Source organism: Equus quagga, chromosome 5, assembly GCF_021613505.1.
Source record: "Equus quagga isolate Etosha38 chromosome 5, UCLA_HA_Equagga_1.0, whole genome shotgun sequence".
Lineage (NCBI taxonomy): Eukaryota > Metazoa > Chordata > Mammalia > Perissodactyla > Equidae > Equus > Equus quagga.
In genome coordinates, this window is record NC_060271.1 from 15,565,928 (window position 1) to 15,593,624 (window position 27,697).

At 55.5% G+C, this 27,697-nt stretch overlaps 1 protein-coding gene across 1 annotated transcript in view; it reads left to right on the top strand.

Annotated features, from left to right (window-relative positions):
- The first annotated feature begins 1,224 nt into the window (after nucleotides 1-1,224).
- Nucleotides 1,225-27,697, top strand: part of SLC2A1 (solute carrier family 2 member 1) — a 29,295-nt gene continuing 2,822 nt past the window's right edge. The window contains exons 1-8 of the mRNA XM_046661094.1: nucleotides 1,225-1,501; nucleotides 13,041-13,136; nucleotides 24,297-24,457; nucleotides 24,615-24,855; nucleotides 25,542-25,704; nucleotides 25,796-25,983; nucleotides 26,169-26,273; nucleotides 26,743-26,844. Of these exons, the coding sequence (XP_046517050.1) occupies nucleotides 1,484-1,501; nucleotides 13,041-13,136; nucleotides 24,297-24,457; nucleotides 24,615-24,855; nucleotides 25,542-25,704; nucleotides 25,796-25,983; nucleotides 26,169-26,273; nucleotides 26,743-26,844 (1,074 nt within the window). The 5' untranslated portion in view covers nucleotides 1,225-1,483. The remainder of the gene's footprint in view (nucleotides 1,502-13,040; nucleotides 13,137-24,296; nucleotides 24,458-24,614; nucleotides 24,856-25,541; nucleotides 25,705-25,795; nucleotides 25,984-26,168; nucleotides 26,274-26,742; nucleotides 26,845-27,697) is intronic.

Consider the following 27,697-nt stretch of genomic DNA (forward strand, 5'->3'; position numbering starts at 1 on the left):
AGGAGGGGCCTGCTTTCCCTTCTAGGGCTCCATGCCCAGCCAGGGTGCCCCCTGGGCCAGCACTGAATACACAGACGGGCAGAGGCCTCCAGGGGTCATGCGGTCAATTCAGCCTCTTCTTTTCCAAAGCAACTAACACATCCCCCGGCCCCTCCACAGGGAAAGGGACCCTCAGCCTAACCTCAGTATTCTGGCCAGGCTTTTGGACTGGGGTCTTTCCTTCACTGTGTCTCAAGTAAGGCATGGGTCTAGATGAGGAAATCAGATAAAATCAGGTGAAATTCTACCCCTACCACTAAAGGACGACTTACCACATGTCATCGTGTTCTAAGCACTTCATGAGCTTTTCTGGAAATTGCAACTCTCATGACAGCACATGAGGTTGGTGGTGGTATTAATTCCCTTTTACCCATAAGAAAACCCAAGCTCATAGATCAGCCCCTTGCCTAGGATCACCCAGGAGTAGCATACAGTGGAGCTGGTTCAAACCCAAGGTCTCCTGTGTTCTGACCATTCATATATTTTTCCTACTTCACTGTCACCATAGATTCACATGTAACTGTCGGCAGTAGAGGAAGGCTTCCCAGAGGAGGTGATGTTAAAGCCCAGAGAAGAGCTGGGTACGGATTTCCAGGCAAAGAGCCCAGCCTGTGCTAAAGCAAGGCTTGGCTCACAAACAGGAATGTGGGGGGTAAAGAGGGGGAAGGGAGAGAAGCGTGGAGCGAGACCTCCCGTAGTCTAACAAATACTTAAATACCACTTACCACATAACAGACACTATTCTAAACATTTTATAAATATTAACTCACTTAATCTTCATAACAAACTCATGAGGTGGTGCTATTATTATCCCTAGTTTACCGAAGTTATCCAGTGGCAGAGCGAGGACTCTGAGAGCGAGGACTCCAGAGTCCTCGCTCTTAAGCGCTACCCTATCCCGTTCCCAATTTGCCTTACAGCCGGGTACCAGCTCCACCATTTTGCTAGAGGCCGCTGAGGCTCAGAGAGGCGTGCACACTTGCTCAGGGTCACACAGCGAGCGCGCTGCCCGGACCCAGGGCACATGGAGCTAGGGAGACCTGAAGCCAGAGCGAAGTCCCGGCCCGAATCGCCGCCGCCCCCCTCCGGGTCCCCGGCCCCCCTCCCCGCGAAGCCCCGCCCCGGACGTGCCCCAGGCCCCGCCCCTCAGGGTCTGCCCACCCCAGCACACACACGGAGAGCAGCAGCCAATGGCCGGGGTCCTATAAACGCTACCGCCCGCGAGCTCGCCGCCAAGAAGCTGGAGGTAGCCCCGGCAAGCGTGGAGATCGTGGGCCTGGGAGCTAGCTCGCCAGCGCGCGGGAGGCCAAGCTATCGGAGTCGGAGTCGGAGTCGCAGTCGGAGTCTCAGGACCGGGGCAGGAGCCTGAGCCAGAGAGCGCCGCCCGCCCGCCCATCGTCGCCCGCGCACCCGGCGTTGCCACAGTCTCCGGCGGAGCGCGGCCATGGATCCCAGCAGCAAGGTGAGTAGCGCGCCCGCGGGCCCTCCCCGCCCGGAACAAAGGCGCGGACCCCTCCGACCCCTCCGCTGGCCTGGGCCTCCTCCGCGGCACAAAGGCGCGGATCCCTGTCCACTCCTCCGCCGGCCTGGGCTTCCCCCGCGGCCCGGCCACGCTGTGCGCCCGGGGTGGGCGGCGCGCGTCTCGGAGCCTCTCGGCGCCGGCCTAGAGCGCAGCGCCCTGCCGGGGGGGGGGGGGGCGCGATGCGGGTGGGGATGAGTTCGGGATCTGGCAGGCGCGAGCGCGCCGCGTGCGTAGTTGGTGCCCGCACTGAGTATCTGGCTTCCTTCATGGGGCGCCGCGCAGTCCACGCGACGCGGAGGGGCCGGGGGACCCGGGGCCGGGGCGCGGCACGTCGCTCACGATCTCCGGGGCTGCGGCCCCGCGCTGACTCCTCCCGCGCGGGAGGGGGCTTGAGCGCGGCGCCCATTGGCTGAGCCGGCCGAGCCCCCGGCCCGGCCCCAACCCGGCGCCCGGAGGAGGCGGGACCGGTAGCTGCTCCGCGGGCTGGGAACCGCTGCTCGCCTCTCCCCCGCGCCGCAGCACGCGCGCCGCCTGGGTTTGGCGTTTAACGCCGCCCGGCGCCGTCCTCGCTCCAGCCCTCGGAGGTTTCGTGGCGGAGGACACTTTCTTAAGGCTGGGGCTCTAACTCCAGGGTGCCTGCCTCCAGGGTGGAGACGAAAAGCCGGCCTCTGAGGCCCTTCTTTCCGAGTAGCGCGGGCCCCAAAGTGTTTCCCTCGGGGAGATGTGCTCCGAGGTGGCGCGTTTCCCTGCTCCGGCGGGGCTGGTGAGCGCCGGGCGGAGAAGCACCCCGGGGGCCGCCGCCGCGAGCCCGGGCGGCCGGGGCCGGAAAGGGGCCCCAGGCTGGCGTGGAGCTGGAAGAGCGCAGGCCTGGGGGCTGGGGAACGAGGGACTCCGTCCTCCGAATAGATGAGCACTCTTCTTCCTTTGGGAGCAAACCGCTGCCTAGATAGGATCTCTTTTTTTGTCTATAAACGGGTTTGTCCCGCGGAGGATCTTTGTGACTTTCCCAGAACGGTTCCTCATCTACAAATACTTCTTAAGCCCCTCCTGTGTGCTGGGCATTGTTTCTCTCCTTCCTCCTTTTTTCCCACTTGTAACGCTCCCTTTTATCTTTGAAACGCTCCCTTTTATCCTCTTGAATTTTCCCATCTCCTCGACTGGGGGAGGCATGGGGATGCCTATTTTTTTCCCTGGAATGCAGGGATAGGTCTGACCTCTGCCCTGCCCTTCCTCTGGGCCGTGGAGGTGTCCGTGGGACTGCACGGGGTCTTGGCTGGGCCGAGTGGTGTGTGGCGGTGACACTCGGCTGTACCCTCAAGGGAAAAAGGTCCTTCATATCTGTTGAATCCAGACAACTTGCTTCTTCCTGCCCTGGCCCTCGGGCTTGAGGGGAGACCCCGAGCCCGGAAGACATTTGCTGGCAATCATAGGTGAGCCATTATGTTGGGATGTGATGAAATTAAAAGAAAAGGAGAAGCGATTTTAGCCAGTGGTAAGGCCTGGAGACCTCGCGGTCCAAATACTTGCTGTGTTATTTCAGGGCTCTGGCAAGCCGCTTCACCTCTCTGGGCCTCAGTTTCTCCCTCGTGAGAGAGGAATACTTTTGTCACTTCCTGCACCACCGCAGGACATGAGCGTGTGATTGCTGAGTTGATAAGTGACTTCTGAATGGAGACAGAAAAGTGGAAGAGAAAATCACCAACCCATTACAGTTTACTAGGCTCTTGGTAAAATGCTTGTCACTGTCACTGACCGTCCATGTAGTCCTGCTGGTTCCTGGGCCTGGAGATCAGAGAAGGGAAGTAACTGTCCTGAAGTCACACAGCTGGTCAGTGGCTGGATTTGAGCCCAGGCCAAAAAGAAAGGGCTTTCCGCCTCCGCTGCCCCTTTGCACCAGAGGCTTTCTTGAATTTTGAGCTGAGAGGAGAGAGTTTGCCTAACTGCAAGCTGCCCGTGTGCCAGCTGCTTCTAAGTGCTGTAGCAGGTGGGTGTTTTCCATGTAATACCCTCCAGGCTTTGACTGCCTGCCCCATCAGTCAATAATTTTGGAGTACCTCCTTCCCAGTGGTTTATCTGTATTTATAGATTGATATACGTGCACTGTTACACTAGTAGATTATACATCTACATAGAATAAAAATTTCAAAAGAAATACAGATAGCAGGTACAGTAAAAATACATTTTTTTTTTGCTAATCCTATGGCTCACCCTGTGTACATTCTGGAATAAAGCCCTTCCCTTTGGAGACTGCTGATTTGATGGGCCAGCATAGCCCTCTTGTGCAGGATGTTACCTGGAGGCCTGGAGAGGTTGTATCGCTTGCACAAGGTCTGAAAACCAGGTGTGTCTGGCTCAGAAGTTGTCTACTATGTTCCTCTTCATCTCCTAGGAGCTGGGGCTTGACTCGGCTGACTTCCCCGTGTTCTGTCAGCTCCTCTGCAACTCACCAATGAGCTTAACTGAGTAGGAAGTGGGGGGGGGGCAGATTAAATCCCCTCCCATCCTACCAGGGGTTTGCTCATACTCCCTCCTGGACAGCAGGCAAGGGCGAGCGCTGCCCCAGGGTGTCCCACCCAACCCTTTGTGAAGAACTCCCTGCTAGTCCTCCCTGGTGCCACCCCAGGGCCTCTGCCTCCTCTGCCCTGCAGACAAAGGAGAAGTCAGAAATCTACAGGGTTCCTCAGCCCCGCAGTGGTACAAAGAGCATAGGCTTTTGAAGTCCTGCAATGTGGTGTTGAATTCCAGCTCAGCTCAGTTACCTCATCTGCAGAATGATATTTTTATCACTAGAGTGTCTGAAGAATTCAGAAAAAAAATGTGTGTGTCGATAGACGCTCCATAAATATTCCTTGCGTCTTTGGACTCCCATGATGCATTGCACTTACCTGGGCCCTAGGTGACCTGTACCTGGGTTGAGGCTTCTGTCCAGAAGGCTGGCATTCTGGCAATGTGAGCATTTGGGGAGCCCCAGGATGCCGAGGTCATGAGTAGCACTTGGTCAGGTAAATCATTAAAGCTCCCGCTGGCCATTTCTTCTCCAGCAGGGGTTTGTCTGTCGGGAAGCTGGTTTGCAGAAGTAGCACATGGTTGAGAGTGCCAGGCCCAGAGATGGGTCAACTCATGTAGCTGCCCAGCCTTCCCTGTGAGGGAGATAACGAATTGCGATGACATTACGGTCCAGTGAAAAATGACTTTCCCAAGGTCACACACTAGCCTCCCACTTCAAAACACACTGCCAGCCTTTCTAGGATGACATAAGAGGATAAGGGAAAGTCAGAGCTGGAAGGGACCTTCTAGCACATGGCCCAGCCGTCCGTTTGACAGGTGGGGAAACTGAGGCTGGAAAAGGGAAAGAGACTTGTCCACAATAAGGCTGTCACAAAAAAAATTTGGAATATTCTCCATTTTAAAAATAAAAAAGGATGCCTTCTCCGTACCTCTTGTCTTCTGTGCCACCCTCCACTCACCCCAAAAGAGCAGAATTCTCAGACTCCAGGACTTTGCAGGCTCTTTCTGGGTGCAGTGAGTCTGAAAGTTGGACTAGATATAACTTGACAACTGAAGGCCTTCTGTCATGGAAACAAAACTTGTCTGCACAAAACTCTGACCTTGGGGAAGTGGCTTTCCTCAGAACCTTGCTTTTCTTCCCTGTAAAACGGAGGTTCCCCCATTGTGGATGTGGTGAGACTGGCCCAGTGCCCTAAATCAGGCTGGTGGCTATTTTAAGTGGAAAGATCTTTTGTGCGGCTAGTTTGGGTGTGCAGAGATTGTAAACATCTCCATGATGATCCTTGTCCTGTGCCTCTGAGCCATTCACGGACCTGACCCTGCCTGCCCTGGAGCTGGGTCAGCCCCAAATCCCCCCTAATCAGCTTGTGACTTCAGGGAGCTCAGCTTTGCCCAGTGCCTCCTGGTCACAGGATATCGGGACCTAGAGCTCTGCTCCTGCTCCAAGGGGCCGCACATCCAGTTCTCCTCTCCCCGAGGCTGGCAGAGCCGGGGAGGCCTGGAACAAAGGGGGAAGTGTGCAGCATTGGCTTGGGACCTGCAACCTCACCCCTTCCCCCACCTCACTCCTGGGCGTAGAGGTGGCAAAGCCACTCAGTTCGGTAACCCGCGTCCTCAGGATGGTGGAAGCCGAGAAGGTTCCTGGTTGAACTCCTGGGCTCAGAGAGGCTCTGTCCAGACTGGCAGGCCCAGGCCAGGCCACCAAAACAAGCCTCCAATTGTTCCCTCCCTCTGTGGGAGGGGTGGAGCGGAGCCGGAAGCTCTGCCATCCAGCCCCCAGGCCAGGGAGGCAGTAGCTGATGCATAAGCATTGGGATTTTGCAGTAACCGAGTGGGGCTCCCAGGCCCTGAGCTGGGCAGAATGAGGGCACTGTTCATCATCTCTAAGGCCTCAGCACCATCACCTTGCTGGCTTTTGCCTCCCCAAGGCCTCGACACCCTGGAAGGGAGAGAGCTCTTGCCAGACCCCAGCTTATGGAGCCCTTGGTTGCTAAGGCCTCTGCTGGACAGGACATCTGCCCAGATCGCCCAGCCCAGTCTTGGCATTAGGGACTGGGGAGGAAAGGGCCTTACCATTTGACCTCAGGCCAGCCACACCTCCTGCTGGAGCTTGTTTCTCAGCTGTAGTAGGGATAAAAGCTAGCTCTCTAGGTCAGACGGTGGATTTTTTTTTTGCTACAGAAGTAGTGGAGCCAACTGTAGAGAAGCGTACCAAGCGAAAGAGGAGGCGTCTTCTCCCAGCCGCGATGGTTTGGTGTTTACTCCAGACCTCTTGTGCGTGGGTATGATGCCTACAAATGTATTTTTATGTAATTGGATCACACTTTCTACATAGTTCTGTGCAGCCCTGCATGGCCCATCCTATTCACCCACCATCCTTTAGAGGTAAATATGTACCGTGTTTCTCTCTGCGCGCACAAGCAAGTGGCATTGTACAAGTTCGTTATCTCCCGCTTCCTACACAAAATGTACATCCTCTATGTTGTTTGGACCTCGCTTTTTTCCCTTAACAGTCTACCCTGGAGCTCTTTCGTATCAAGTACATACAGATGTGTTGCATTCTTTCCAACAGCTGCGTAATATTCCATTACAGGCATGTCCCTCCAGGATTAAGAAATAGCACCCCCATCACTTTCTTTCTTCATACCACTCACCACCTGATGTCTTTTAGGTATTTTTTTTCTGCCCCACTCCCCCACCCCCAACTAAAATATCAGCTTCCACGAAGGCAGGAATTTGGTTCAGTTTATTGCTGAATCCCCAACGACAAAGATAGTGTTGGAAATGTGCCTTAAGGCATTATCTTTCCTTAGTAATATAATTTATTCTTCTTAGGAAACTCCTCCTATAGAGAAGTGGAGGTCTTAGGGGAAGGAGTATTTTCCAGGTCACACAAGTGTGGGAGCTGGGACTTAAGCTGAGAGTGTGGGGGGCCTTTGCATGTTCCCATGGTCTTATCAAATTAATTTTATCATCGTCAAATGGGTGCCCATCTCACCACCGAATAGGTACCTCTCGGGGCGTCAGCCTCTCCAGATGTCCAGGTCCTGACCTAGAACCACACACACAGCCCAGGGAGCCAGTTGTTTGCATCCCATTTTAGGACAAACACGTTTTCGGTTATTTGGGGAGGATGACTTGGTTTTGCCTGGAAGGCTTTGAAAATCCTGTGCAGTTTCTTGTGTTGGGTTTGCACATAGCAGTTCAGGGCACCTGGGGCTTAAAGCAGAGATTGGCAAACTTTTTCTGTAAAGGACCCAATAGTGAGTAACTGTCATCGGCTCTGTGGGCCACAACTGCTCAGCTCTGTCATTGTAATGCAAAAGCAGCCATAAATAGCATATAAACAAACAAGTATGGCTGTATTCCAATCAAATGTATTAATGGTCATTGAAATTTGAATTAATTTTCATGTGTCTCGAAATATTAGTCTTCTTCTTTTTTTTCCCCCTAACCACTTAAATATGTAAAACTCGTTCTTAGCTGGATTTGGCCCACGGGCCAAAGTTTGCCAACCTTGGCTTAGAGCAAAATCCACCCAAATGGCCAAAACATTTCTGAGCTCGGGTCTGGACTGTCCTGGCTCAGAGTGGACAAGGCCCAGCGAGTTGCTGGAATGGAATTTGACCTCGATAGGAAGCACCAGGTAGAAACCTTGTTTCCTTCAGGGACCAGTACCCGGAAGCAGTGGGGAGGACACGAGCAGGAAGGGCATAGAGTTTGGTATCAGAGACCCCCCCCAGGTTGAAGCTTTGCAGAAGCCAAGGGCCTTCTGGTTATCTGCTTTTTCCTCTCTGGCCTCCTATCTCCTGGTCTGTGAAGTGGGAGCAATCTCTCCCCCAGAGTGTGCCCTGGTGGTTAAATCAGGATGCATAGGCAGCCCCTGGCACGCTGCCCAGCGCCACCAATGCCGCTGCTGGGGCTGATAAATGCGGCAGCTCCCTCCTCTCCTCTCTGCTTTAAAGATTGATGAGTACCTTCTGCCTCCAGGGCCACCGTGGGGTGCAGGGGAGGCTCAGCCATGCAGAAGCCCTGACGTCCCTGGACGGCTTGAAGGGAATGGCTTCTAGAGGAGTAAATGCCTGAGGTCTGCTGAAGGTCAGGCTTCGGAGGGTTAACCCATCGGTCTTATTTTTGGAAAGACTTGGCAGGATGGAAGAGGTCAGAGGGTAAAACGCCTGTCTCGGAATACAGAGCACTCAGGTCCCAGCCCTGGTTTTTGTTTCCTGAATGTCATGGGCCCCTGCCCTCTGACCTTCGGCTCCCCATCTATCATTCGAGGGTGTTAACGGCAATTCTGCAATTTCTTGGGCTTGTTTCTTTTTTAATGCCCAGAATTTTGTTCAAATGAAATCTTAGAAAAGAAATGTACACAAAATAAATAAAAAGGGAGCCAGAGCTGTCATGGATCCCATAAACTCCTCTCTGCACGCTTCTTACAACTGGGGACCAAGCAGTCACAAAGGCCCGTGTCCCATGCTCCAGTGTACCGCAGCAAGCCATGTGGGAAGCTGTGGGAGGAAGAGGGCCTGGGAGCGACATCTGGCGTGTGCTGGCTCCAGGACCCTCCTCCTGCAGGGAATGCCCTGCCTCTGAATGACAATAGCCCCGTGCCCTCCTTCTGCCAATATTGACCAAGGGCCTGCTACAGGCCACCCCAGGGCTGGAGCACTGTGCCAGGGACAGGCACTAAGGTGAGAACCAAAAGGCCGTGGTGCTCAGCAAGTTATGCCAACATGGCCCGGGCCATCTGTATCCCAGTGGGTGGGAGGAGAGGTCTGGAAGCTGACACCTCATTGATGCCTTCCTGGGAGAGGGAGAGCTCTCAGGGGGCCTCCATAACGACAGAACTGGGATAGGTATGGCGAGGGGTGGGTGCCGGACCCTGAGCCTGGGCCTCCTAGGAGGGTCAGGATTTGCACTCGGGTCTGCCTGACTTCAGCCATCTTTCCTCTGTAGTCCTCTGGGTTGGGGTGGGAGGTTGGGGAGTGACTGTTAGCCTGTTTCCACCTCTCAGAGCTGATGTTCCAGTACTCATCAGGGGTTTGGTAAATGGCTGAGTAAAAATCTGCTAGGATGAACACCATTCTGGCAGATCAGATACTCACAGAACCAGTTTTGCACAAAAGCTAATTTCAGAAGTGCTGGGTTTTCTTTGTTTTACAAAGGTTCTGTGCTGTGCCTCACCCTGGACACTGTAAATCCCATTCTTAAGGGAGTGTCCAGTCTGGTGGGTGGACAGCAGGCAGGTATTCCCAACTGCCTGCAGCAAAAGCTGGAGACTCTAGAGGACACAACAAGGGCAAAGGGCTGGAGGAGATGGAATGAAATGTTCTAGGAGGGAGCCCTATCCCAGGGAAGTGGCGATGGGTGGCAGGGGGTCCCAGATTTTGGGTTCCACATTGCTTCTCCATCCCTAAAAAAGGCTTCTACAAGAAAGCCAGAAGCTGTGGGGTTTGTACAAACCCTTCTCTAAGGCATCACCAAGTAGTCCATCTTCGTTGGTCCTAAATAAATACGTGTCCAGTGAATGGACTTCATCACCGTGTTTCAGTTCCAGCCGCAGGGCCGGTGGGGGTACATGGTGCTGTGGTGACGCAGTTGAGGGTGGCTTCTCATCTTTCCCTGATTCAGCAAGTTTGTTGAGTGAACCCTGCCAGGCTCCGTGATGGGCGCTGATACAGAACTTGACAGCAACACCCCTTTTGGCGAGGGAGCTCTTGTCCTCATTTCCTATGTGAGGAAACCGAGGCCCAGAGCCACGACCACCACGCATCCCAGCTCCAAGGTGAAGGGAAGCAGCTCCCTGCCTTTCGGCCTGGGTCTCCTGATTCCAAGTCCAGCGGTGCTCCAGCCGTGGGGGTAGGAGATGCGAGTGTGGATATGTGACTGGTCTCAGTGCCGCCTGCCTACCAAGGAGCAGGCGCCATGCTCCTCCCTGTATCTAGCATCTAGCCACACGGAGCACCCCATTTCATCCTGCCGCGTGGGGCCTCTTTCCTTCCTCCTGCACATACTGTTCTGTCTACCTGGAATGCAGTCTTCCCACCGCTTCCTCACGTGGCATACTCCCTGCATGTTCCTCACAGCCCAACGCCAGTGTCCCCTCCTGGGAACCCATCTTCGATTCTCCCCAGGCAAAATTACAAGTCTCTCCCTCCAGGCCTCCCACAGTGCTTTCTCCCACCCCCTGGTTGAAGCTCAGACCACAGGAGCCTCCCTGCTGGACCAGAAGCTCTTCCTTGATGCCAGGATTGGGGCCTGTTTCCTCCAGGGCCTGCGGCACGGGTCCCTGAGCATTTCAGTAGTTCCTAAAGCAGCAGCCTGCTTGGGTGAACGTGGATGTAACTGAGGGTGTGGGTAGGCAGGTTTTCTAAAGCAGAGTTTGACCTTGACCTACCAGGTGGCAAAGTCCTTCAGAGGGGTTTATCCTTGGTTCCCAGCAGCCCCCACTCCCAGAGGCTACAGCTGCTCATCAGCACCCCAGGGGTGACTTCGGAGGCCTAGAGACCCCTGGAACATCAGAGCCAGCCTGAAAACAAGGCCTGAAGTAATAGTATTTACCTCTCACAGAGCCCCTGCCCTGCTGCAGCATCATTCACGCACTACTGACCAGCGTGATTTTTACCAGATCCACATAACATCTGTATTTTTCACTTATGTTTTTATTTAACTTGCTTTGTTCTAAGTAATATGAAACCACAGGGCTTGTAAAAAAAAAAAAAGTACAAAAGGGTATGAAATGAAAGTCTCCCACTCTGCCTCTGCCCGCCAGGCCCCGCTCCAATGTCACCCTGCTTTGCTTGTGTGTTCTTTTGTGTAAGTAGATCTATATCTTCTCCAGGCACCCAGCCTTTTTTTTTTCTTTTGACATAAAAGGTAGCATACAACACACATGCTCTGAAGCTTTGCCTTTTACTTCAGATAACTTGGGGAGTATCCCAAGTCAGTACCTAAAGAGCTTTCTTTTTGTTGTATTCCATCCTGTAGCTGGGCCACATTTTATGAAATCCTAGGTTTGCATTACTAGTTTATATTTATTCTAGCATGTACTAGAAAAAAAAATATCTTGTGTGCCGTTCGTATCACACGATGGACAACCCTGAGCTAACGCGTGTGACTCACGGGCAGAAAGCCCTCGCTGCTGGGGTTCGACAGCCGCTGTTGAGTCCTCCTTCTGTCGATGCTCAGTGCCTTCCCACGTCCTCTTACTGAATCCCCGTAGTCACCCTATGAGTTGGGCTGGGCCAGGGCCCACCAGAGGAGGTCAGGTGCTTACCACCCACTCAGGACTGACAGCCCTCGGTCTGAAGGCCCCCTGAGGAGTTGAGAGAAGGGAGACTTGGCGGGGTCCTGGGGCATGCTGAGCAGGGGGTGTTTTTGAGGTGGGCTAGGGTAGGATTTAAGGGAGTGCAGCCCGCCCCAAGGACAGCCCCAGCATCTGGGGTGGATGTCCAGAGTGAGTCTGGCCAGGAAGGGGCCAGGTGGCCCAGCGGGAAGGAAGAGCCCAGCCCTCTCCCCTGCCAAACAATGGGCTCTGGCTTGTGCACTTGGGCTGGCTGATGCCTCCTTCCTCTTTCTTAGCCTCTGATGTGAGAACCTTGGCTTTCACAATCGTTGGCCTGATGGACTGCTTCTAGAGAAGAAAAGGCCGTACCAGGAACAGGTCTGATTAACAGCTAAGCCCAGGCCTATCTGAGGATCTTGAAGTTAGGGCTGCTTCTGGGTTCTGTGGGGAAACGGGGGCCCATAGCAAGGCCGTGGCCGAGCTGAGGCTCTCCCCGCCACAGGTTTGGCTTGGGATTCTGTGCTTCCCAACCCTCCCTCCCCTCCGGTGCTCAGCCCAGTGTGGCGCACTTGGCGAGTGCCAGTTGTTTCTTCGGTGTCCCTCCCCCAGCTCCATTCTCTCACACCCAGTTAAGGGGCTGCCTGATGTCACATTTCTTGGCATCTCCCTTTTAAAAGAAAAAAGAGTCCTCTCCTTTTCTCTCACAGGCACCTTGCTCACCCAGGGCCCTCCTGCTGGCTGGCCTCTTCCCTGTCTGCTGCCTTTATGCCCTAAGCTTCTAGGGGACAGAAACTTACCACTCTTTTTCTCCCCCAGCCCTTTGCCATTGGAAACACGTTGGCCCAACGCTCTTACTCACCTCGATGTCATATACTTTTCCAAGGCACATTCCTGGCTGGTGCGTCATAGATGTCCACATAACCCTGGGAAGCTCATGGTCTGGGGATGGTCGCCATGAGGGACATTGGGTGGGGGACCAGGAGCCCTGAGCTCCAGCCTGGCTCTCTGCAGACCCCTGAGTGACCTGGAACTTGTCTCTGCCTCTCTTTCAGAGGCTCAGTTTCCCACCCTGTGAATGGAGGGGAGGGGGGGACAGACCACATCTCCAATGCTGATAAGCATGACTGTTCCCATTTTGCAGACAAGCAAACAGAGGGTCCTAGAGGAGCAGGGAAGGGTGACTTAGCCTGCTGGAATTCACAGAGCAAGGAGGCAGGTGTTCTGGAATTAGAAGCCAGCATCTTAGGCTCCAAATCCAGGTGCTTTCCCCCATCTATGCTGCTCCTCCATGTCATTTGGCCCCCCTTGCATGGGGCGTTGGTTCCTGGGCCTCCCAGCCAGAGAGTCTGGAGCCACCTGAACCCCAGACATGGCTCCACCAGGGGAATGAGACCGCAGAGAATGCCAAGACCTGCTCCTCTCTAGCCAAGACCTGGCTCCAGAGAGAGAGAAGAGCCTAACCCCATCTCCCCAGGAAGGAGTCTGGCCAGCCTAGTATCTAGAAGTCGGCAGGGCTGGTTCGGACACCTGAAGTCAGGAAGTGGCCAAGTTTCCTGGGAGAAGGACTGGTTTGGTGCCAGGAGTCAGGCAAGATATCTGAACAAGGGAACCTGCCAGCTCAGGCCTGCCCTGGAGTAACCTGGGCCCAGACATGCCTGTAACAGTGTGTTTTTTCCTCTGCAGAAGCTGACGGGCCGCCTCATGCTGGCCGTGGGAGGGGCAGTGCTTGGCTCCCTGCAGTATGGCTACAACACTGGAGTCATCAACGCCCCCCAGAAGGTGAGTGCTGTGCCCGCCTTGGCTTATCCACACCAGCTTGCTCCGCTGTGCGCCGCACACTCACCCTGCCTCTTGGGTATCAGAGTCATTTAGGTCAGCTCACTATCTGCATCACCAGCCGATTTTCTGGGCCTAAACAGGTTAGAGACTCTTGGTTTTCACCTTGGAGTCTTGGGGCTGCAGACTTCTAGGAGCTCAGGGCCTGCAGAATCACAGGGTCTTATAGGTCATCTTGGCCAACATCCCGCCCAACACAGACATTGATAATAATCAAAGCAATGCTTGGTGTAACGATGCTGCATTTATGTGGCACTCTGGAGCTACAGAGGGCTTATCTCACTTGCCGCTCACACAGCGCTATAAGGCAGACAGGCAGCGATCACCATTCCCATCCTGCAGGTGTGGAGAGTGGCCAGCGAGAAGAGAACTGCCTGGCATCAGCCAGCTAGTCAGAGATGGAGCTGGTACCCAGCACCAGTCTGCCTTGGAGCCCTCCCTACCACGTGGTCCCTGAGCCTGTGCTCACACCTGTCCACATGCAGCATACTCCCTTGTAAGGCGTCCTGTTGTTCCCAGTTGAAACTGCCTCCTCTCCCTGGAGGCCCTGTGCCAGTCAAAGCAAAAATGACGCCTTGCCCTAGGGAACCGCAGTGGGTGGAGATCTGCACTTACTTCCTTCTCCCCACGATGCATCCCAGATCTGTCCTCACTTGTTCACTTGAATGTCAGGACTGGAGGGACCCAGCAATCACCTCCAGCCCAGCCCACCTGCTTTAGGGAGGAGAGAAGAAGAAAGGAGGCAGGAAAGGCAATTGTCCCAAGCCCCTCCGCTATACCAGGCCTTTTGCATATGTTTATGAGCTTGGGTGGTGATTTCCGTTTTATAGACCTGAAAACAGAAGCCCTGGGCAGGCAGATATAATGACCAAGGGGGCAAGGTCACATAGCTAGTGAATGGCGGAGTCAGAAGCCAAACTCTGTTGTTTCCACAACCTCAGACTGTCTTCCTGACCAACCGCCTTGTCAGTTTGAAAATCTGTAGCTTCCTGAAGAGGATGAAATGAGAGTGGACAGTCTTCCTGTCAGGACCACATTCTTTGTCCAGACGGGTGTAGCAAGAAAGTGAGTGCGTCTGGCTCCCGAGGATCAGGGGCCTGTCTGGGGGAGCTGGGCAGCATTGGGAGCCACAGCTGGGCTTCCTCCAAATAGGCGGAGGGTGGCTGCAGGGGCCACACCCGATGCTGGGGAGCCGGTCAGTGGGAAGGCTTGGCCTGCTGAGTCACGCTCAGCTGCAGCAGAGGTGATGGGACTTTTCCAGGCTCATCTGAAATGGCGACTGTGGGCCCATGCTTGGAACAGCCCCAAGCCCTGGCTTTGCTAAGTACTCTGAACAGCTCTTGCCAAGGTGTGTGCCTTGGAGCTGACGCCCTTTGGGAATCCTTACAGATGGAAAGTCTGTACAGTGTTAGAGGGAGGCGGAGCTCTCCACTAGATCGCACATTGGGGTTCCCTGGATGCTGCCAGAGTCTGATCTAATTGGTCTGGGTTGCGGCTTGGGCATCAAATTTGTAAAGCTCCCCAGCTGCTTCTAATGTGTCGTCAAAGTTGAGAACTACTCGATTAAGTGATTACAGAGTTATTGACAGAGTTATTGACAGAATGAGGACTCAAAGGTCAGGATAGAGGAGGTCTTTTCCAGTAACAGAACAAGATCGGGGTGAGCAGAGGGCCTGCAAAGGTGGGAAGAAAATACCCAGAGGAGAGAAAGTGTGGTGTGTCACTAAGGTGAGAAGGCTAGGAGGCCAACAGGGTGAACCAGAGCCTGACCACTAAGAGCCTCATGGGTGGATTTCGTCTGCAAAATAGCCAGCCACCCGCGTGGCATGGCACACTCAGAATGGGCATGTGGGCACTAACATGTAGGCAGAGCTAGAGGCTAGAGTCGGGACAATAGGCACCCATTGAAGAGGCCAGATATGATCAGATTTGCATTTTAGGGAAATGATTCAGGAGTCTGGTGCAGTGGGATGGCTCTGAGAATGTGGGACTAGAGATGGGGAATGGCCGAGAAAGCTGCTGTTGTCATAGAGGCAGAAAGACAAACACTGAGTAGGAAGATGGGCAGGATTTGGTCCTCAGTTCAAAAGTGGCTTCTAGGTTTTTTCCGGGTTACGTGATGTGGGATCTGGAGGAGGAGCCAGTATGGAGGAGCTGAGAGGTGCCTGTGGGATGTGGGAATGAAGGTTTGGTGTGACCCAGCTGGACACGTACAGGAAGCACTTGAACATGGGGTCTGTTTCTCAGGGGGGCAGTGAGCTGGAGAAGGGTGGGGAGCTGGTCACTGGAATCTAAATAGCAGTAGAGGAAGATGTCGAGAGACTGTGTAGAATAAAAAGAAGTAAGGGTCATGCTCCAGAGAACATCCCCATTGACAGAAGAAGAGGGTCCTTGGTAGGACGAAAAGAGTGGGCACCTGTAAGCCAGAGACAAGAAGCTCAAAGACAGGAGAACGGAAGCACCTGAAGACATCCGTGTTGGTATGGTTTGTTCACGGCCATGTCCTTAGCACCTAGAACAGTCCTGCCCATAGTAAGGGACACCTGGTATGTAGTGGGTGGATAAACAGGGTGAAGGAATGCGTCAGGTGACCCAGAGGTTGACCTGGACAAACTGGACAAATCAGCCTCATGTTGCTGAATGTATGAGACCTGACAGTGACCCTGTGGTGACAAAGGCTGACCAGGTGGAGCCGTGTGGGTAGATACCTCCCTGCAGTGGGTCGAAGAGGGAGGGAAAGATGGGAAAGAGTAGAGACAGCCCTTCCAGGCCCTTCTGAGAGACTTGGTGGGGAAGGGAGAAAAGGGGTGGTAGCCGGAGGGGTCGTCCAACTAGGGTTTTTTTTTTTAAGATGAAGATTTCATTTTTCACCAGGTTGTAAGAAATCGACAGAGGAGGAGAAGGTGGGATAAGGAGGGGAGAGGGGTCCTTTAGGAGGCACGTAGAGGTGGAGCAGAGCTGAAGCCAGGAGGGACTAAGATATTCCTTAGGTTGTGGATGTGGACAAACCCAGAGCAGAGTTCTTCAATTCTGGGGCCTCCTGTCTATTCAGAAACAGGGAAAGGTGAGAACTGCCGAGGACGCTGGGTGGGGCGGCTGGCCAGGTGTCTCCAAGGCCTTGTGGGCAGCCCAGAGGGCTCAGCTGAGCCTTTAAACGGCATTTACAGGCGCCTTTGTGGGCACCTGTCCAAAGGTCACATCAGAAACCAGCCTCTGAGGACTGAAGGGAGACCTGAGTGGCCAACATCGATAGCACACACACTGAACTCCAGCGGCATTTCCTGGGGCGTGCACTCAGGCTGCTCCATCTGTTTGCTTTTGCACTTTACACAAGCTTGGCCGTAGTTTTTTCCAACCAGGAGCAGATTAGAAGTGACAAACTTGACATGTGAAGCGGGGCTAGGACGACACAAGAGTAAGAGATGAAAGCGCGGCTCAGAGCCCGCTCATGGAGGCGCTGAAGCCATTGTCCTGGGGTGGCACAGGGATTCACTTCTGCCAACACTTCCCTTCCACAAAAACTGTGCCAGGTACCGTCCCAGACAGTGTGGAGGGATAGAGGGGTGAACACAGCAGGCACCTCCTGGCCCTCGGGGAGCTGCCTAACACATGGTCTGAGCTGGGCCCTCTCCCTGCCCTGCAGACTCACCATCAGAGGATCATTTCCCTTGGGGAAAGCCAGAGTATAACTAAAGGAGGGCTTCAAGGTGCTGTGGGAGCAAAGAGGAAGGAATGGCTCATGCTGGGGCCTGGTGATGGGAGAGAGAGGAAGGGCTTCACAACCCTGCTAGACCTTGAAGGGTGGGTCGGCCTCGTGGGGAAGGAGGGCAGGTATCCCCGGCAATGGGGACAGCTTGTGCAGAGATGCAGCGGCAGGAAGTGTTCCGCTGATGCGGGATGATGAACACGCCGACTGCCTTTGTCTGTTTAGAAGGACTTTCTCTTAGGAAACTGCTGGGCCAGCCGGGTTGGCCTGCTCTGCCGAGGAGACTGCCTACTAATGGTGAGGATGCCAGTCCGGCTGTTAATTACCAGAAGCTTGGTCTGCTGGTGAGACAGGCCCCAAAGGGCTTCCTCCTGGAAGCGGTTAATTAATCATAACATTATCTTAAATGTTTACAAAGCACCTCCCCATAAATTATCTCCTCTCACTAGCCCCACATGGCGGGTGGGGCTGGGGTTATCTTCCTTGTCTCATGATGGAAGAAATGGAGGCTCGCGGACTGGACTCCGGGCCTCAAACCTCCTCGCCCGCCCCTCCTTCCCCTGCCCCATACTGCATGAGTGATGACGACATCCCTGTGTCTTGCCCCTGCCAGGCCTCCTGTCTCTCCCGGGGAGAGGGGAGGAGGCAGAGGAGGCAAGCCCAGCCACAGAGAGAGTGAATAAATGAACAAGGGCATCCTGACCGGCATAGTGGGTGGATGGAGAACTGCCTCTCCCCCCCCACCCCGCAAGTGGCTTAGTTGCCAACAGAGATGACTAAAGGCCATTTAGAAACCATGAATTCCTGGCCAAGGGACAGTGTCAGGCATGTCTGAGAATGAGGCATCCTCAGAAACCAGACAGCTTAGGCTAAAAAGGGCCTGATGGTCCGTGGGCTCAACCTTCCTTATTTGACAAAGGAGGGACTTGGTCTGGAGAGCAGATGAGGTCTGCCCAAGATGACCCACTTGGTGAGTGAAAATACTGAAAGTAGGGCCTGCCTCCCAGCCCAGGCCTCTGCCCCCTCAGGCTGAGCTGGGCACCATTTCCTTAGCTCTGCCTGGATCCATGGAATCCTGGGTCCCCTCTCCCCTTCACCCATCTCCACTAATACCAACCCTCACAGCTTACTGTGTGCCAGGCATTGTTCTAAGTGCTTTAGAAATCGTAATGCAGTTGTTTCTTATAATAGCCCCATTAGGTAGGCACTATAATCCCTGTTTTATAAGAATCTGAGGCACAGAGATGTTAAGCAATTAAACCAAGGACACACAGCTAGTAAGTGGCAGAGCTGGGATTTGAATCCAGGGAGTCCGGCTCCAGTCTGTGTCCTTGACCACTGTAGAAGGAATGGCTGTTATTCCTAGAGTCAGATGGGCACTGAAACACCCTTTCACACACCTACCTGCTGCCCAGCTGGTCCCTCCCGCTCTGGCTTCTGAGCTGAGTCAAGCTCAGTCATGTATAGACATCTCAACAGTTGCACAACCTCTTTCAACATTGCACCCTGTCACAGCTACATCATCTCGTAAGTCCCTCAGAGGCATGGCTTGTTTATCAACTAGTGACCGCCCTTTCTTTCTACCCCCAGCCCTGTGCTGGGACCCAGAGACACGGATGACTCAGATCGTCCCCATGTTGAAATTTAGTCTGGAGGGAGCGCACAGTACCTTGTAGTTCACTGTCGCAGGGCAGTGCTGGAAACCTGGACAGGCCAGGGGAGGGAGAAGGCACCTGGCCCACCGAGCAGGGTTTGTCTCAACACTGTTGATGTTTGGGGCCAGACAGTGCTTTGGTGTTGTGGGGTCTGTCGCACGCATAGTAGGATGTTCAGCAGCATCCTTGGCCTCTCCCCACTAGATGCCAGATGTCCTCTGGGGGCCCAGTCGCCCCGTGTGAGAAGCACTGCAGGAGGGAAGGAGGGGTGGTTATCAGGAAGACTTTCCAGAAAGGTGTTTGTGCATTCTCTGGAAGGAAAGCTCACCAGGGAAAAGGCGAAGAAGCAGCACGCGGGCAAATGCAGAGGCACGAGGTGCCCAGGGAGGAAGGGGGAGTTGCTGTGTGGGAGTGGGAGGAGGCACTTCATCCTGAGGGTAGGGGTGGGGGCAGGGAAGGCTGGGGGCTGCACAGGGAGATGAAGACCCCAGCCCCATGTCTGCAGGGGAGCCCTGGAGACCAGGGAGCAGGGAGGGGCTGGAGAGAAGGCCTGGCCAGGGTTTGGAGAGAAGTCACCTCAGGGTTCTTCTGGAGAGGCAGCCTGGGTGGTCCGATCCTCTGCTGTGAGGTTGGAGCCCAGCTTCTAGCTCCATCCGGCTGCCTTGGCCTCTTCCCCCAGGTCCCAGGGAGGCAGGGCTTTCTGTCCAGCCCCACCTGTAGCATCTGGCTCTGAACTCCCAGCTGCCCCTGGGGTGTGGCTGAGGGTTGCTATGGAGACATAAGCTCTGGGCTGGATGGGGGGCAGCCCCAGCTGGTGGGGAGGGGAAGGCGGGGAACAGGGAATAGGCCTCAAGGCCAGGCTGAGGGACCGAACTGGACAGGCTGGCCTTGCCTCCTAACTGGCGCTCAAGGCTCAGGTGGCTGTTTAACCCCTTCATCCCCACAGTAACATCTACGAGAGAGAGACGAGAGGGCTGAGAGGGAGCTCTGACTCCCTCTTGGGGTAATCGAGAAGACCCAGGCCTCCTGGGATAGAGGAATGTCCACAGGGAAGGAGGGCAAGACCAGCCGGAGGTTCCAAAACATAGACTCCATCTCTTGGCAGTAATCTAGAATTCTAGATCAACGGTTGGCAGGAGAGCCAAATCCAGCTAGCAGCCTGTTTTTGTATGGCCTGTGGGCTAAGAATGGTTTTTGTATTTTTAAAAGATTAGGGAAAAAAAAGAAGAAAAATAAGCAACAGAGGCCATATGTGGTCTGCATACCCTAATATTTTCTATCTATCCTTTTATATAAAATGTGTACCAGTCCCTGCTCTAGATAACTTTGACTTGCATGCTTCCCACTGACAGGGAACTCACTACCAGGTAATCTCATCCTCCAAAGCCTAGAAAGCTCTTTCCCTTGAGCTGAAGTTTGTGCCCTGGAGCTTTGCAGAATTCTGGGTCCTTCTGCCAGGAACAGCCAGGCAGGGTCTGTAGCTAGAGCTTTACTCCCTGAGGCAGGCCCTGAGTTCCTTCAGGTTCTTTCTTAGGCTGTAAGTTCCTTAGAGCAATGCTCTGTCTTCCAGCAATTTTATAATGGAAAACCCTGTCCGTAATGCTCCTCGGAAGATGGCAACCTCCCTCTTGGAGAACAACAGCAGTGAGAGTAACGACCTCCTCCATGCGGGGCAGCATGTTCCGCCTCACGGCCAGGGCCTCCCTGCAGCCAGAGCCTGCACACAGAGGAAGTCGGAATTTCCTGCACAGAAGGCAGACGTGTGGTCCTTCAGCCCCAGTGGCCTGGGGTGGGGGTGGGGGTGGGAGACTCCCAAGGAGTCAGACGGGACGTGAGCCTCCTCCCCCGACCCCAGGAGAACTGCCGGGGTGAGAAATGGCTTTTTCCTGGAAACCCTCCAGTCCAAGTGATCTCAGCTTCTGCCCGCTGGCCCCTACAGTGTCGCTGAGTGGGCCTCTGCCCTCTGGTGCAGTGAGGGGGTGATGGGAGAGATCGCTAATAGCTCCCGACCCTACACGGGCTGACGCCGTGACAGCCCCCCTCACACTGAGCGGGCCCCTCCTTTCTCCCCAGCGTGCATGCCCTCACAGACCCTCGGCGGGGTGGAGAGGTTGGGGATGGGCTGGGAAGGAAGCAGGGACGCAGAGGGAGGCTGCGCCTGGGCCATTCCACGTGCGGCCATGTTGGGGAGTAATGAATCGTCGAAAGTGGAACCTGGCTTCGGTGGATGGGAGGAGTCAGAGCCTGGGCGAGCCGCAGGGCAGGTGCTGGAGGGGTAGAGAGGAGGACAAATTTGGAGGCACAATCGACAGGACCTGGTCATTGATTGGATGGGGGCCGCGGCAGGATCAAGGGCATCTTCCAGGCTTGTGACGAGCACATGAGGTGGGAGCGTTCAGAAGAGGCACGTGCCAGCCCTGGCCTCAAACGGGGCTGAGGAGGCTGCCATTATCCCTGCTGTGGAGATGGGCTCTGTGGGATCCTGTTGGGGGTTACTACCTAAGTAGGCTCTTCTTCCCGTGGGTGGTACCCAGCCACTGCTAGGATGGATGCTGAGGGCTATGACTGAGCGGAAGAGGTGACCTCAGAACTTCTCCCCATGTAGGGTTCTGATTCTCCAGGGACTCCCTGCTCTCCTGGGCCTGAGGCCAGCTTTGAGCCCCACATGGGGCATGGACCCCCAGTGGGGAGAAGACACAGCGTCCACACCAGCAGCAGGAATGGAAAACCAGGCATAGCTTCTTCTCAGAAATCTCAAGCACCAGATCCGGAGGGAGGAACCCACTGCACAGCCCTGGCTTGGCCAGGAAGTGCTACAGGGGTGTGGAGAGGATGAGGCAAAGGTGAAGGGGGCTGGCCGCTCCCCTCCCCTCAACCCCATAAAGTGGTCTGAGTAGCAGAGGGGCTCACGAGCCACAGAGGAGCAAGCCCTGGACAAGGTGTGGTCCCTCTGACTTGTTACCACAGGCAGGAGACTTACCTTGGGGGCTCTGGTAACACCTCACTTAAGCACACGGTCCTCTTATTGGCTGCCTCCTCCTCTCCAGCCCACCCTAAGAAGAGAGTTAAAGACCTGAACTGCCAAAACAGAAACCTCACCCCACGTCCTTAAGCTCATTTAGGCAGTAAGCCCTTCCCCAGCCCTTACTTATTGACTCTTTCTTGCACACGATTCAAACAAGTTCCATTAGCTGACTTGTTGGCAAAATTCAGTAGGATACATGGAGAGTTCTGTGAGACAAGCATCTGAACCACGGGAGGAGCGGGGAGGGCAGACCCTGAGAACTACGGAAGGCGAACATGAAGAGCCATCTGGGGCAAACACCCCTTCTTGCCCCTGCAGAGGGCCCCAAGGACATCCGTGCCCTGGAGCCCTGCTCGTGGGCAGCGAAGTGAGAGTGACAGGAGGGAGAACACTTTCCGCCCAGAGGATGGGTCAGGGAGGGCGTGGGCCCTCAGAAGGGTGAGTGTCGTTTGTGTGGACAGCTCCCTTACCCAGGACAGCTTGTTCTCTGCAGAGCCCGATGCATGAGGCATTCCTGTGCCCATCCAGCCCTCCTGTGGGGCTGGTTTGTTCACTGAAGAACACAAGCACTTTGTGTTCTGTTTTGTTAAAATCTGCCTTCCCTCTGCCCCCAGCAGAAGCCAGGGGGTCCCAAGAGAGGAGCCTAGGCCCTTCTTCATTGACTCCTCCATTCTACTCACCAGGTGTCCCTGGCACCAGCTCTGGGACAGGCCCTGGTGGGACTCCACTGGGGTTCCTGCCCTCAGGGAGGACACACTCCTGGGACCCTTTGAGCTGGATCTCAAAAAGGTTTCAGCGTGGTAAGGCAGGGTGGGCCCTCCAGGCCAAGAAACCAGGGAGGGTGGGGAAATTGTGCCAAGGGCAAAGGTGGAGATGGTGGAGGTCGGGGGATCGGACTGCTATCTGGCAGGAGCCTTGATTTTGAATTATGGGATGCAGGCTTGGTTCGACTTGGTCAGTGGCCTGCACTGCCCTCGGGTCAGTACTGGAATGTGGTGGGGTCCCTGGGCTGAGTGATGGTGCCAGGCACCGGGTAAGCGCTGTAAGGATGTGTCATTAGTTCCCTGCAGCACTATGAAGTAGATATTGCTCATGTCGTCGTTTGAGATTAAATAATTTGCCCTCGGTCACACTGGAGATGAGTGGCAGAGCTGGGATCTGAACTTGGTTGTGTCCAGGTTCCTAACCCCTGCACTGTCTGGCTTCCCTGGGACAGACAAGTAGATCGTTAGGGCTGCCTCTCCCTCCTCCCATCCCCGTGTCAACCTATCCTCACCCCCTGGAGCCTGGCCTCTGTCAGCTGTCTCCAGACCTGGGACAGATGATGGGCAGCAGGGCAGAAAAAGGATGGTTAGAGGACAAGGACCCACTGCAGCTGTGGGGCCAGGCCCAGTGTACTCAACGAGCATTCCTGGCACTGGGCCTCAGTTTCCCCTTTGGCAATTGTGGCTACCCACAGCCTCCTCTTCTCCTAGACCCTTGGGGTTCAGGAGGGCTTGGGAGGACCAACAGCAGTGATGGTGGAGGTTGTACAGGTGACTGCGTACTGATGTGTGTGCATCACCAAGCAACGTGTGTGGGGAGGGGTCTGGGATGGGCTGGGTTCCCGTGGAGTTGAGCTTGAGCTGCAAACAGTAAGGGGAAGAGGGGCATGCAGGTTTGTGACTGGCTGAAGCCAGGAGTATTCTGATTATGTGAGCACGAGTATGTGTGTGTGATGGGATGTGTACACAGGAAGCTGTTTCTGAATACATTGGGCCTGCGCCCAGTGACACATATGGCTGGGTGGGTCTGGCCAGTCCCATAGCACTGGGTGTGTGTCTGTGTTGCCTGAGAGTAGGGTGAGTGTGTTCAGGCAGAACAGGTGCTGCCCGCCTGCCACATTGCTAGGATCCGGCCAGGCCCTCCCCTGGCTGGGGGCAGGGCTGGCGAGCAGGCCCGTGTCAGGACAGGTGTCTCCAGTTCCTGGAACTGCTTCCTTGTCCGCAGCCTTCCCCCTACCTCCCAGCTGGGCACCTGGGAGAGGGGAGGAGGCCAGAGGTCCTTTAAGGTGGCACTCCCTGGCCAGCCACGACGAGGAGCTGGGCCTGCGGGACAGAACACAGCAGCGTCCCATGGGCATGGCTTGTGTGCAAGTTGGTCACACCAGGCCCTGAGTGCAGTCAGTGAACCTACCCTTCCCTGTCTCCCAGGGCCTCCAGAATGGCAAAACCTGTCTGTCCAGCTGTATTTACTCCCCGCCATGGGGGTTGGGGCTGAGGGGGTAGGGGGGAGAAGGTGGGGCAGCAGGAGCTGGGGCTTTAAGCACCTTGAGGAGAAAAGGGGCAAGTGGGAAGAAGAACCTCCTCTCTGAACCTCTCTTTGCTCAATGCCCACACTTCCACCACTGTTCATTTGCCATCATCCCCAGCAAGTCTTGTCGAGCGTGTGAAACCACAGGGCACTGGAAACCACACCTGGGGGAAGCGTGAGAGCTGACACCGCTCTCGGAGGTGGAGCCCAGTCCAGTGTTTCTCTCCTGGGGAAACTGAGGCTGGAAAAAGGGGAGGGATTTGGCTCAAGAACATGCAGTGAGTTTGGGGCCAGGCCTGGCTGGGTGCAGGGCCCTCTCCAGCATCTCGGGATGAAATGGCTTTCTTTGCGCCGGGAGGGCAAGGGCCAGTGGAAAAGAAGGCTGGGTCCTGGCCCCGCCCACCAGGCTGCTTCTCCCCCTGCAGGTGATCGAGGAATTCTACAACGAGACCTGGATCCACCGCTACGGGGAGCCCATCTTGCCCTCCACACTCACCACGCTCTGGTCCCTCTCCGTGGCCATCTTCTCCATAGGGGGCATGCTTGGAGCCTTCTCTGTGGGCCTTTTTGTTAACCGCTTTGGCCGGTGAGCAGAAGGGGTCTTGGTCGTGCCCAGGGAGTCCCAGATGGGAGTGGGAGGTAGGGGAGAGTTCCCTGCCTGTTCCAGGGTATTCCCTAGGACCCAGTCCCTAGGGAGTCCCAGGGGATCCAGGGACTCACCTGACCTGTGACCCCACCCCCAGGCGGAACTCGATGCTGATGGTGAACCTGCTGGCGTTCGTGGCCGCTGTGCTCATGGGCTTCTCAAAACTGGGCAAGTCCTTTGAGATGCTGATCCTGGGCCGTTTCATCATCGGTGTGTACAGCGGCCTGAGCACGGGCTTCGTGCCCATGTACGTGGGGGAGGTGTCCCCCACGGCCCTTCGTGGGGCCCTGGGCACCCTGCACCAGTTGAGTGTCGTCATCGGCATCCTCATCGCCCAGGTACGCAGGGGCCGGGTCTGCTCGCCCAGCACTGCCTCCACCCCACCGCTTCAGTGGTTCTCGGGCCTGTGTCCAGACAGTCCTCTGACAAGACCTCATGCAGTTTTCCACAGCCCTGCAAAGGCAGCCTCGTAGTAGACATCCTAGGCATAGGGCTCAGAGAACACGCCACCACTCACAGTGCTCCCAGGGTCTCCCTGGCTGGAGAGCAAGTCCAGATGACTTGACCCGCTCATCCCAGGCCACTCAGCCTCGGGTCCTTTCCTCTCACCCTGGGGATCCCACTGGTTCCTCAGCGTGCCAGGCTCTTCCAGGCCTCCAGGCCTTGATACCTTTATAGATACACTCCCCTCTCTCCAGAAGACTTTCCCTTCCCCATCCCTAAAATCGTCCTGTGGCAGAGTAGCAGCCCCCGTGCCCTGTGCTGAACACATTTGTAGCCATGTCATTTGTCCTCCCACCAATGCTAGTGAGGTAGGTCCTGCTTTCCCCTTGTTACAGATGAGGAAACTGAGGTTCAGAGAAGTTAAGCCTCACATTAGTGGCAGAGCCTCCAGAACTGGGGCTTTTTTTTTTTAAAGCAGCAGGTGAAGGCCTCTGTGGGTGGAGCGGGGACCAAGGCAGGGGCGCTCACAGCCACTCTCCCTCACCTCCCCCCAACCCCCCTCCATCCCTGCTTCCCCCAGGTGTTCGGCCTGGACTCCATCATGGGCAATGAGGAGCTGTGGCCCCTGCTGCTGAGCATCACCTTCCTCCCGGCCGTGGTGCAGTGCATCCTGCTGCCCTTCTGCCCCGAGAGCCCTCGCTTCCTGCTCATCAACCGCAATGAGGAGAACCGGGCCAAGAGTGGTACGGGCAGGGCCCTGCCCTCCTCCCCACCCCCTGGCCTTGCCCTTCTTCCTGCTCTGAGCCACCCCCACCTTCCCTCCGGTCCCCGCAGTGCTGAAGAAGCTGCGCGGAACGGCAGACGTGACCCAAGACCTTCAGGAGATGAAGGAGGAGAGTCGGCAGATGATGCGGGAGAAGAAGGTCACCATCCTGGAGCTGTTCCGCTCGCCCACCTACCGCCAGCCCATCCTCATCGCTGTGATGCTGCAGCTGTCCCAGCAGCTGTCAGGCATCAACGCTGTGAGTGCCCCCACCTACCCTTTCCTGTGGCCCCTGCCAAAGGAGAAGCTTTCCTTTAGAACCTGAACCCATAAGGGCACTATGCCGTGTCGCCTTCATTCTCTACTCATCCTGTGTCCTATCCCGCTGGGATAGAGGCAGGGGCAGGGCCCTGGCTGAGCCCCAACGACTCCTCTGTCCTGTAGGTTTTCTATTACTCCACAAGCATCTTCGAGAAAGCGGGGGTGCAGCAGCCTGTGTACGCCACCATCGGCGCTGGCATTGTCAACACAGCCTTCACTGTCGTGTCGGTGAGTCTTGGTGTCATTGCCCCCCACCAGTCAACAGCCAGGGTCCAACTCAGGGCGGCAGGGCCTCATGACTGAATGGCAGTGTTTACTGTGAGCCATGCGCTCCATAAGTGCTATCTTATTTCACCCTCAACAACTTGGCAAGTCCATTACACATATCAAACAGCTGATGACACTGATGCTTAGAGAAGTGCAATGGCTTGCCCACAGTCACAGCCAGGATGCTCAGCTGTCTGACTTTCCAAGGCTAGCTCTCCCCTTCTGTACTGCTGTCGGGCTCCAGGGCCAGCTCTCTCCTCCTTGGATCCTATGTGGTCCCCAAGCCCAGCCCTGGGGAGGAGATGGTACCCTCTTCCCCTTCATCTCTGCAGTGCCATATGGCTTTCCCAGCACTTGGGGTGAGCCTTTGGGTGGGGTGTTTCCAAGGGGCACCTGGCGGGGGTGGCACTGACACCGTCTCTACCCACAGTTGTTTGTGGTGGAACGAGCCGGCCGGCGGACCCTGCACCTCATAGGCCTGGGTGGCATGGCGGGCTGTGCTGTGCTCATGACCATCGCCGTGGCACTGCTGGTGAGTTGCCGTGCTCTGGGCGGGGAGGTGGCAGGGGGTGGGTGGAAAGCTCACACGGGCTTTAGATCCCGGAGGGCATGTCTCAGCCCCAGCCTGGCCAGCAGCACCCAGAGGCCAGGTGGGGCTGCCCTCCACCTAGTTCCACCCCCCAGGCCTGGACCTGACCTTTTGTCTCCTTAGCTTGTCTCCTTCCGCCCTACTCATGCCCTGTCTTGAACTGGCTCCTTCCTGTTTGGGGCTTTCTCACAACAGCACCTCTGGCCCCAGACCCCAAGTTCCCTCTCCCCAGGGAGGTGCTTTGCCCAGTTCCAAACCTTTCAAAGTCTTCATCTGTAGCCTCAATTCATCTTCAGAACAGCCCTAGAAAGTAATGCCCTCCTCCCCACCTCAGCAGTGGCGTGGAAACGTGCCCCATCTCATTCAGTCCTCACGACTGGCAGGGTAGGTCAATGAGTATTCCCATTTCACAGGGGAGGAAACAGCCCCAGTGAGGTTAGTAAAGCAGCAGATAAGGGCCGAAGCCAGGAATCGACCTCAGGTCTAAGCCTGTCACTGTAACCTCGGGGATAACCTTCTGCCAGGTGCTTCATGTGCATGAACACTCATTTCTCCAACCTCAGGGCAAGGAAAACACTCAGGTGCTCATTTTACAGCTGAACTAAAGCTTAGGAAATCTGGTGACTGCCAAGAGGTCCAGCACGTGGCAAGTGATGAGCAGCAGATCTGGGATCTGAACCAAAGCCTGTAACTCTTCTATTGTGGCCTCCTCGAGGAGAATGATTATGTACAGAACCACATGCCTAGGGTTTCCTCTGTGCCAGCCCTGAGCTGGGCACCTTCCCGGCCTTCTAAC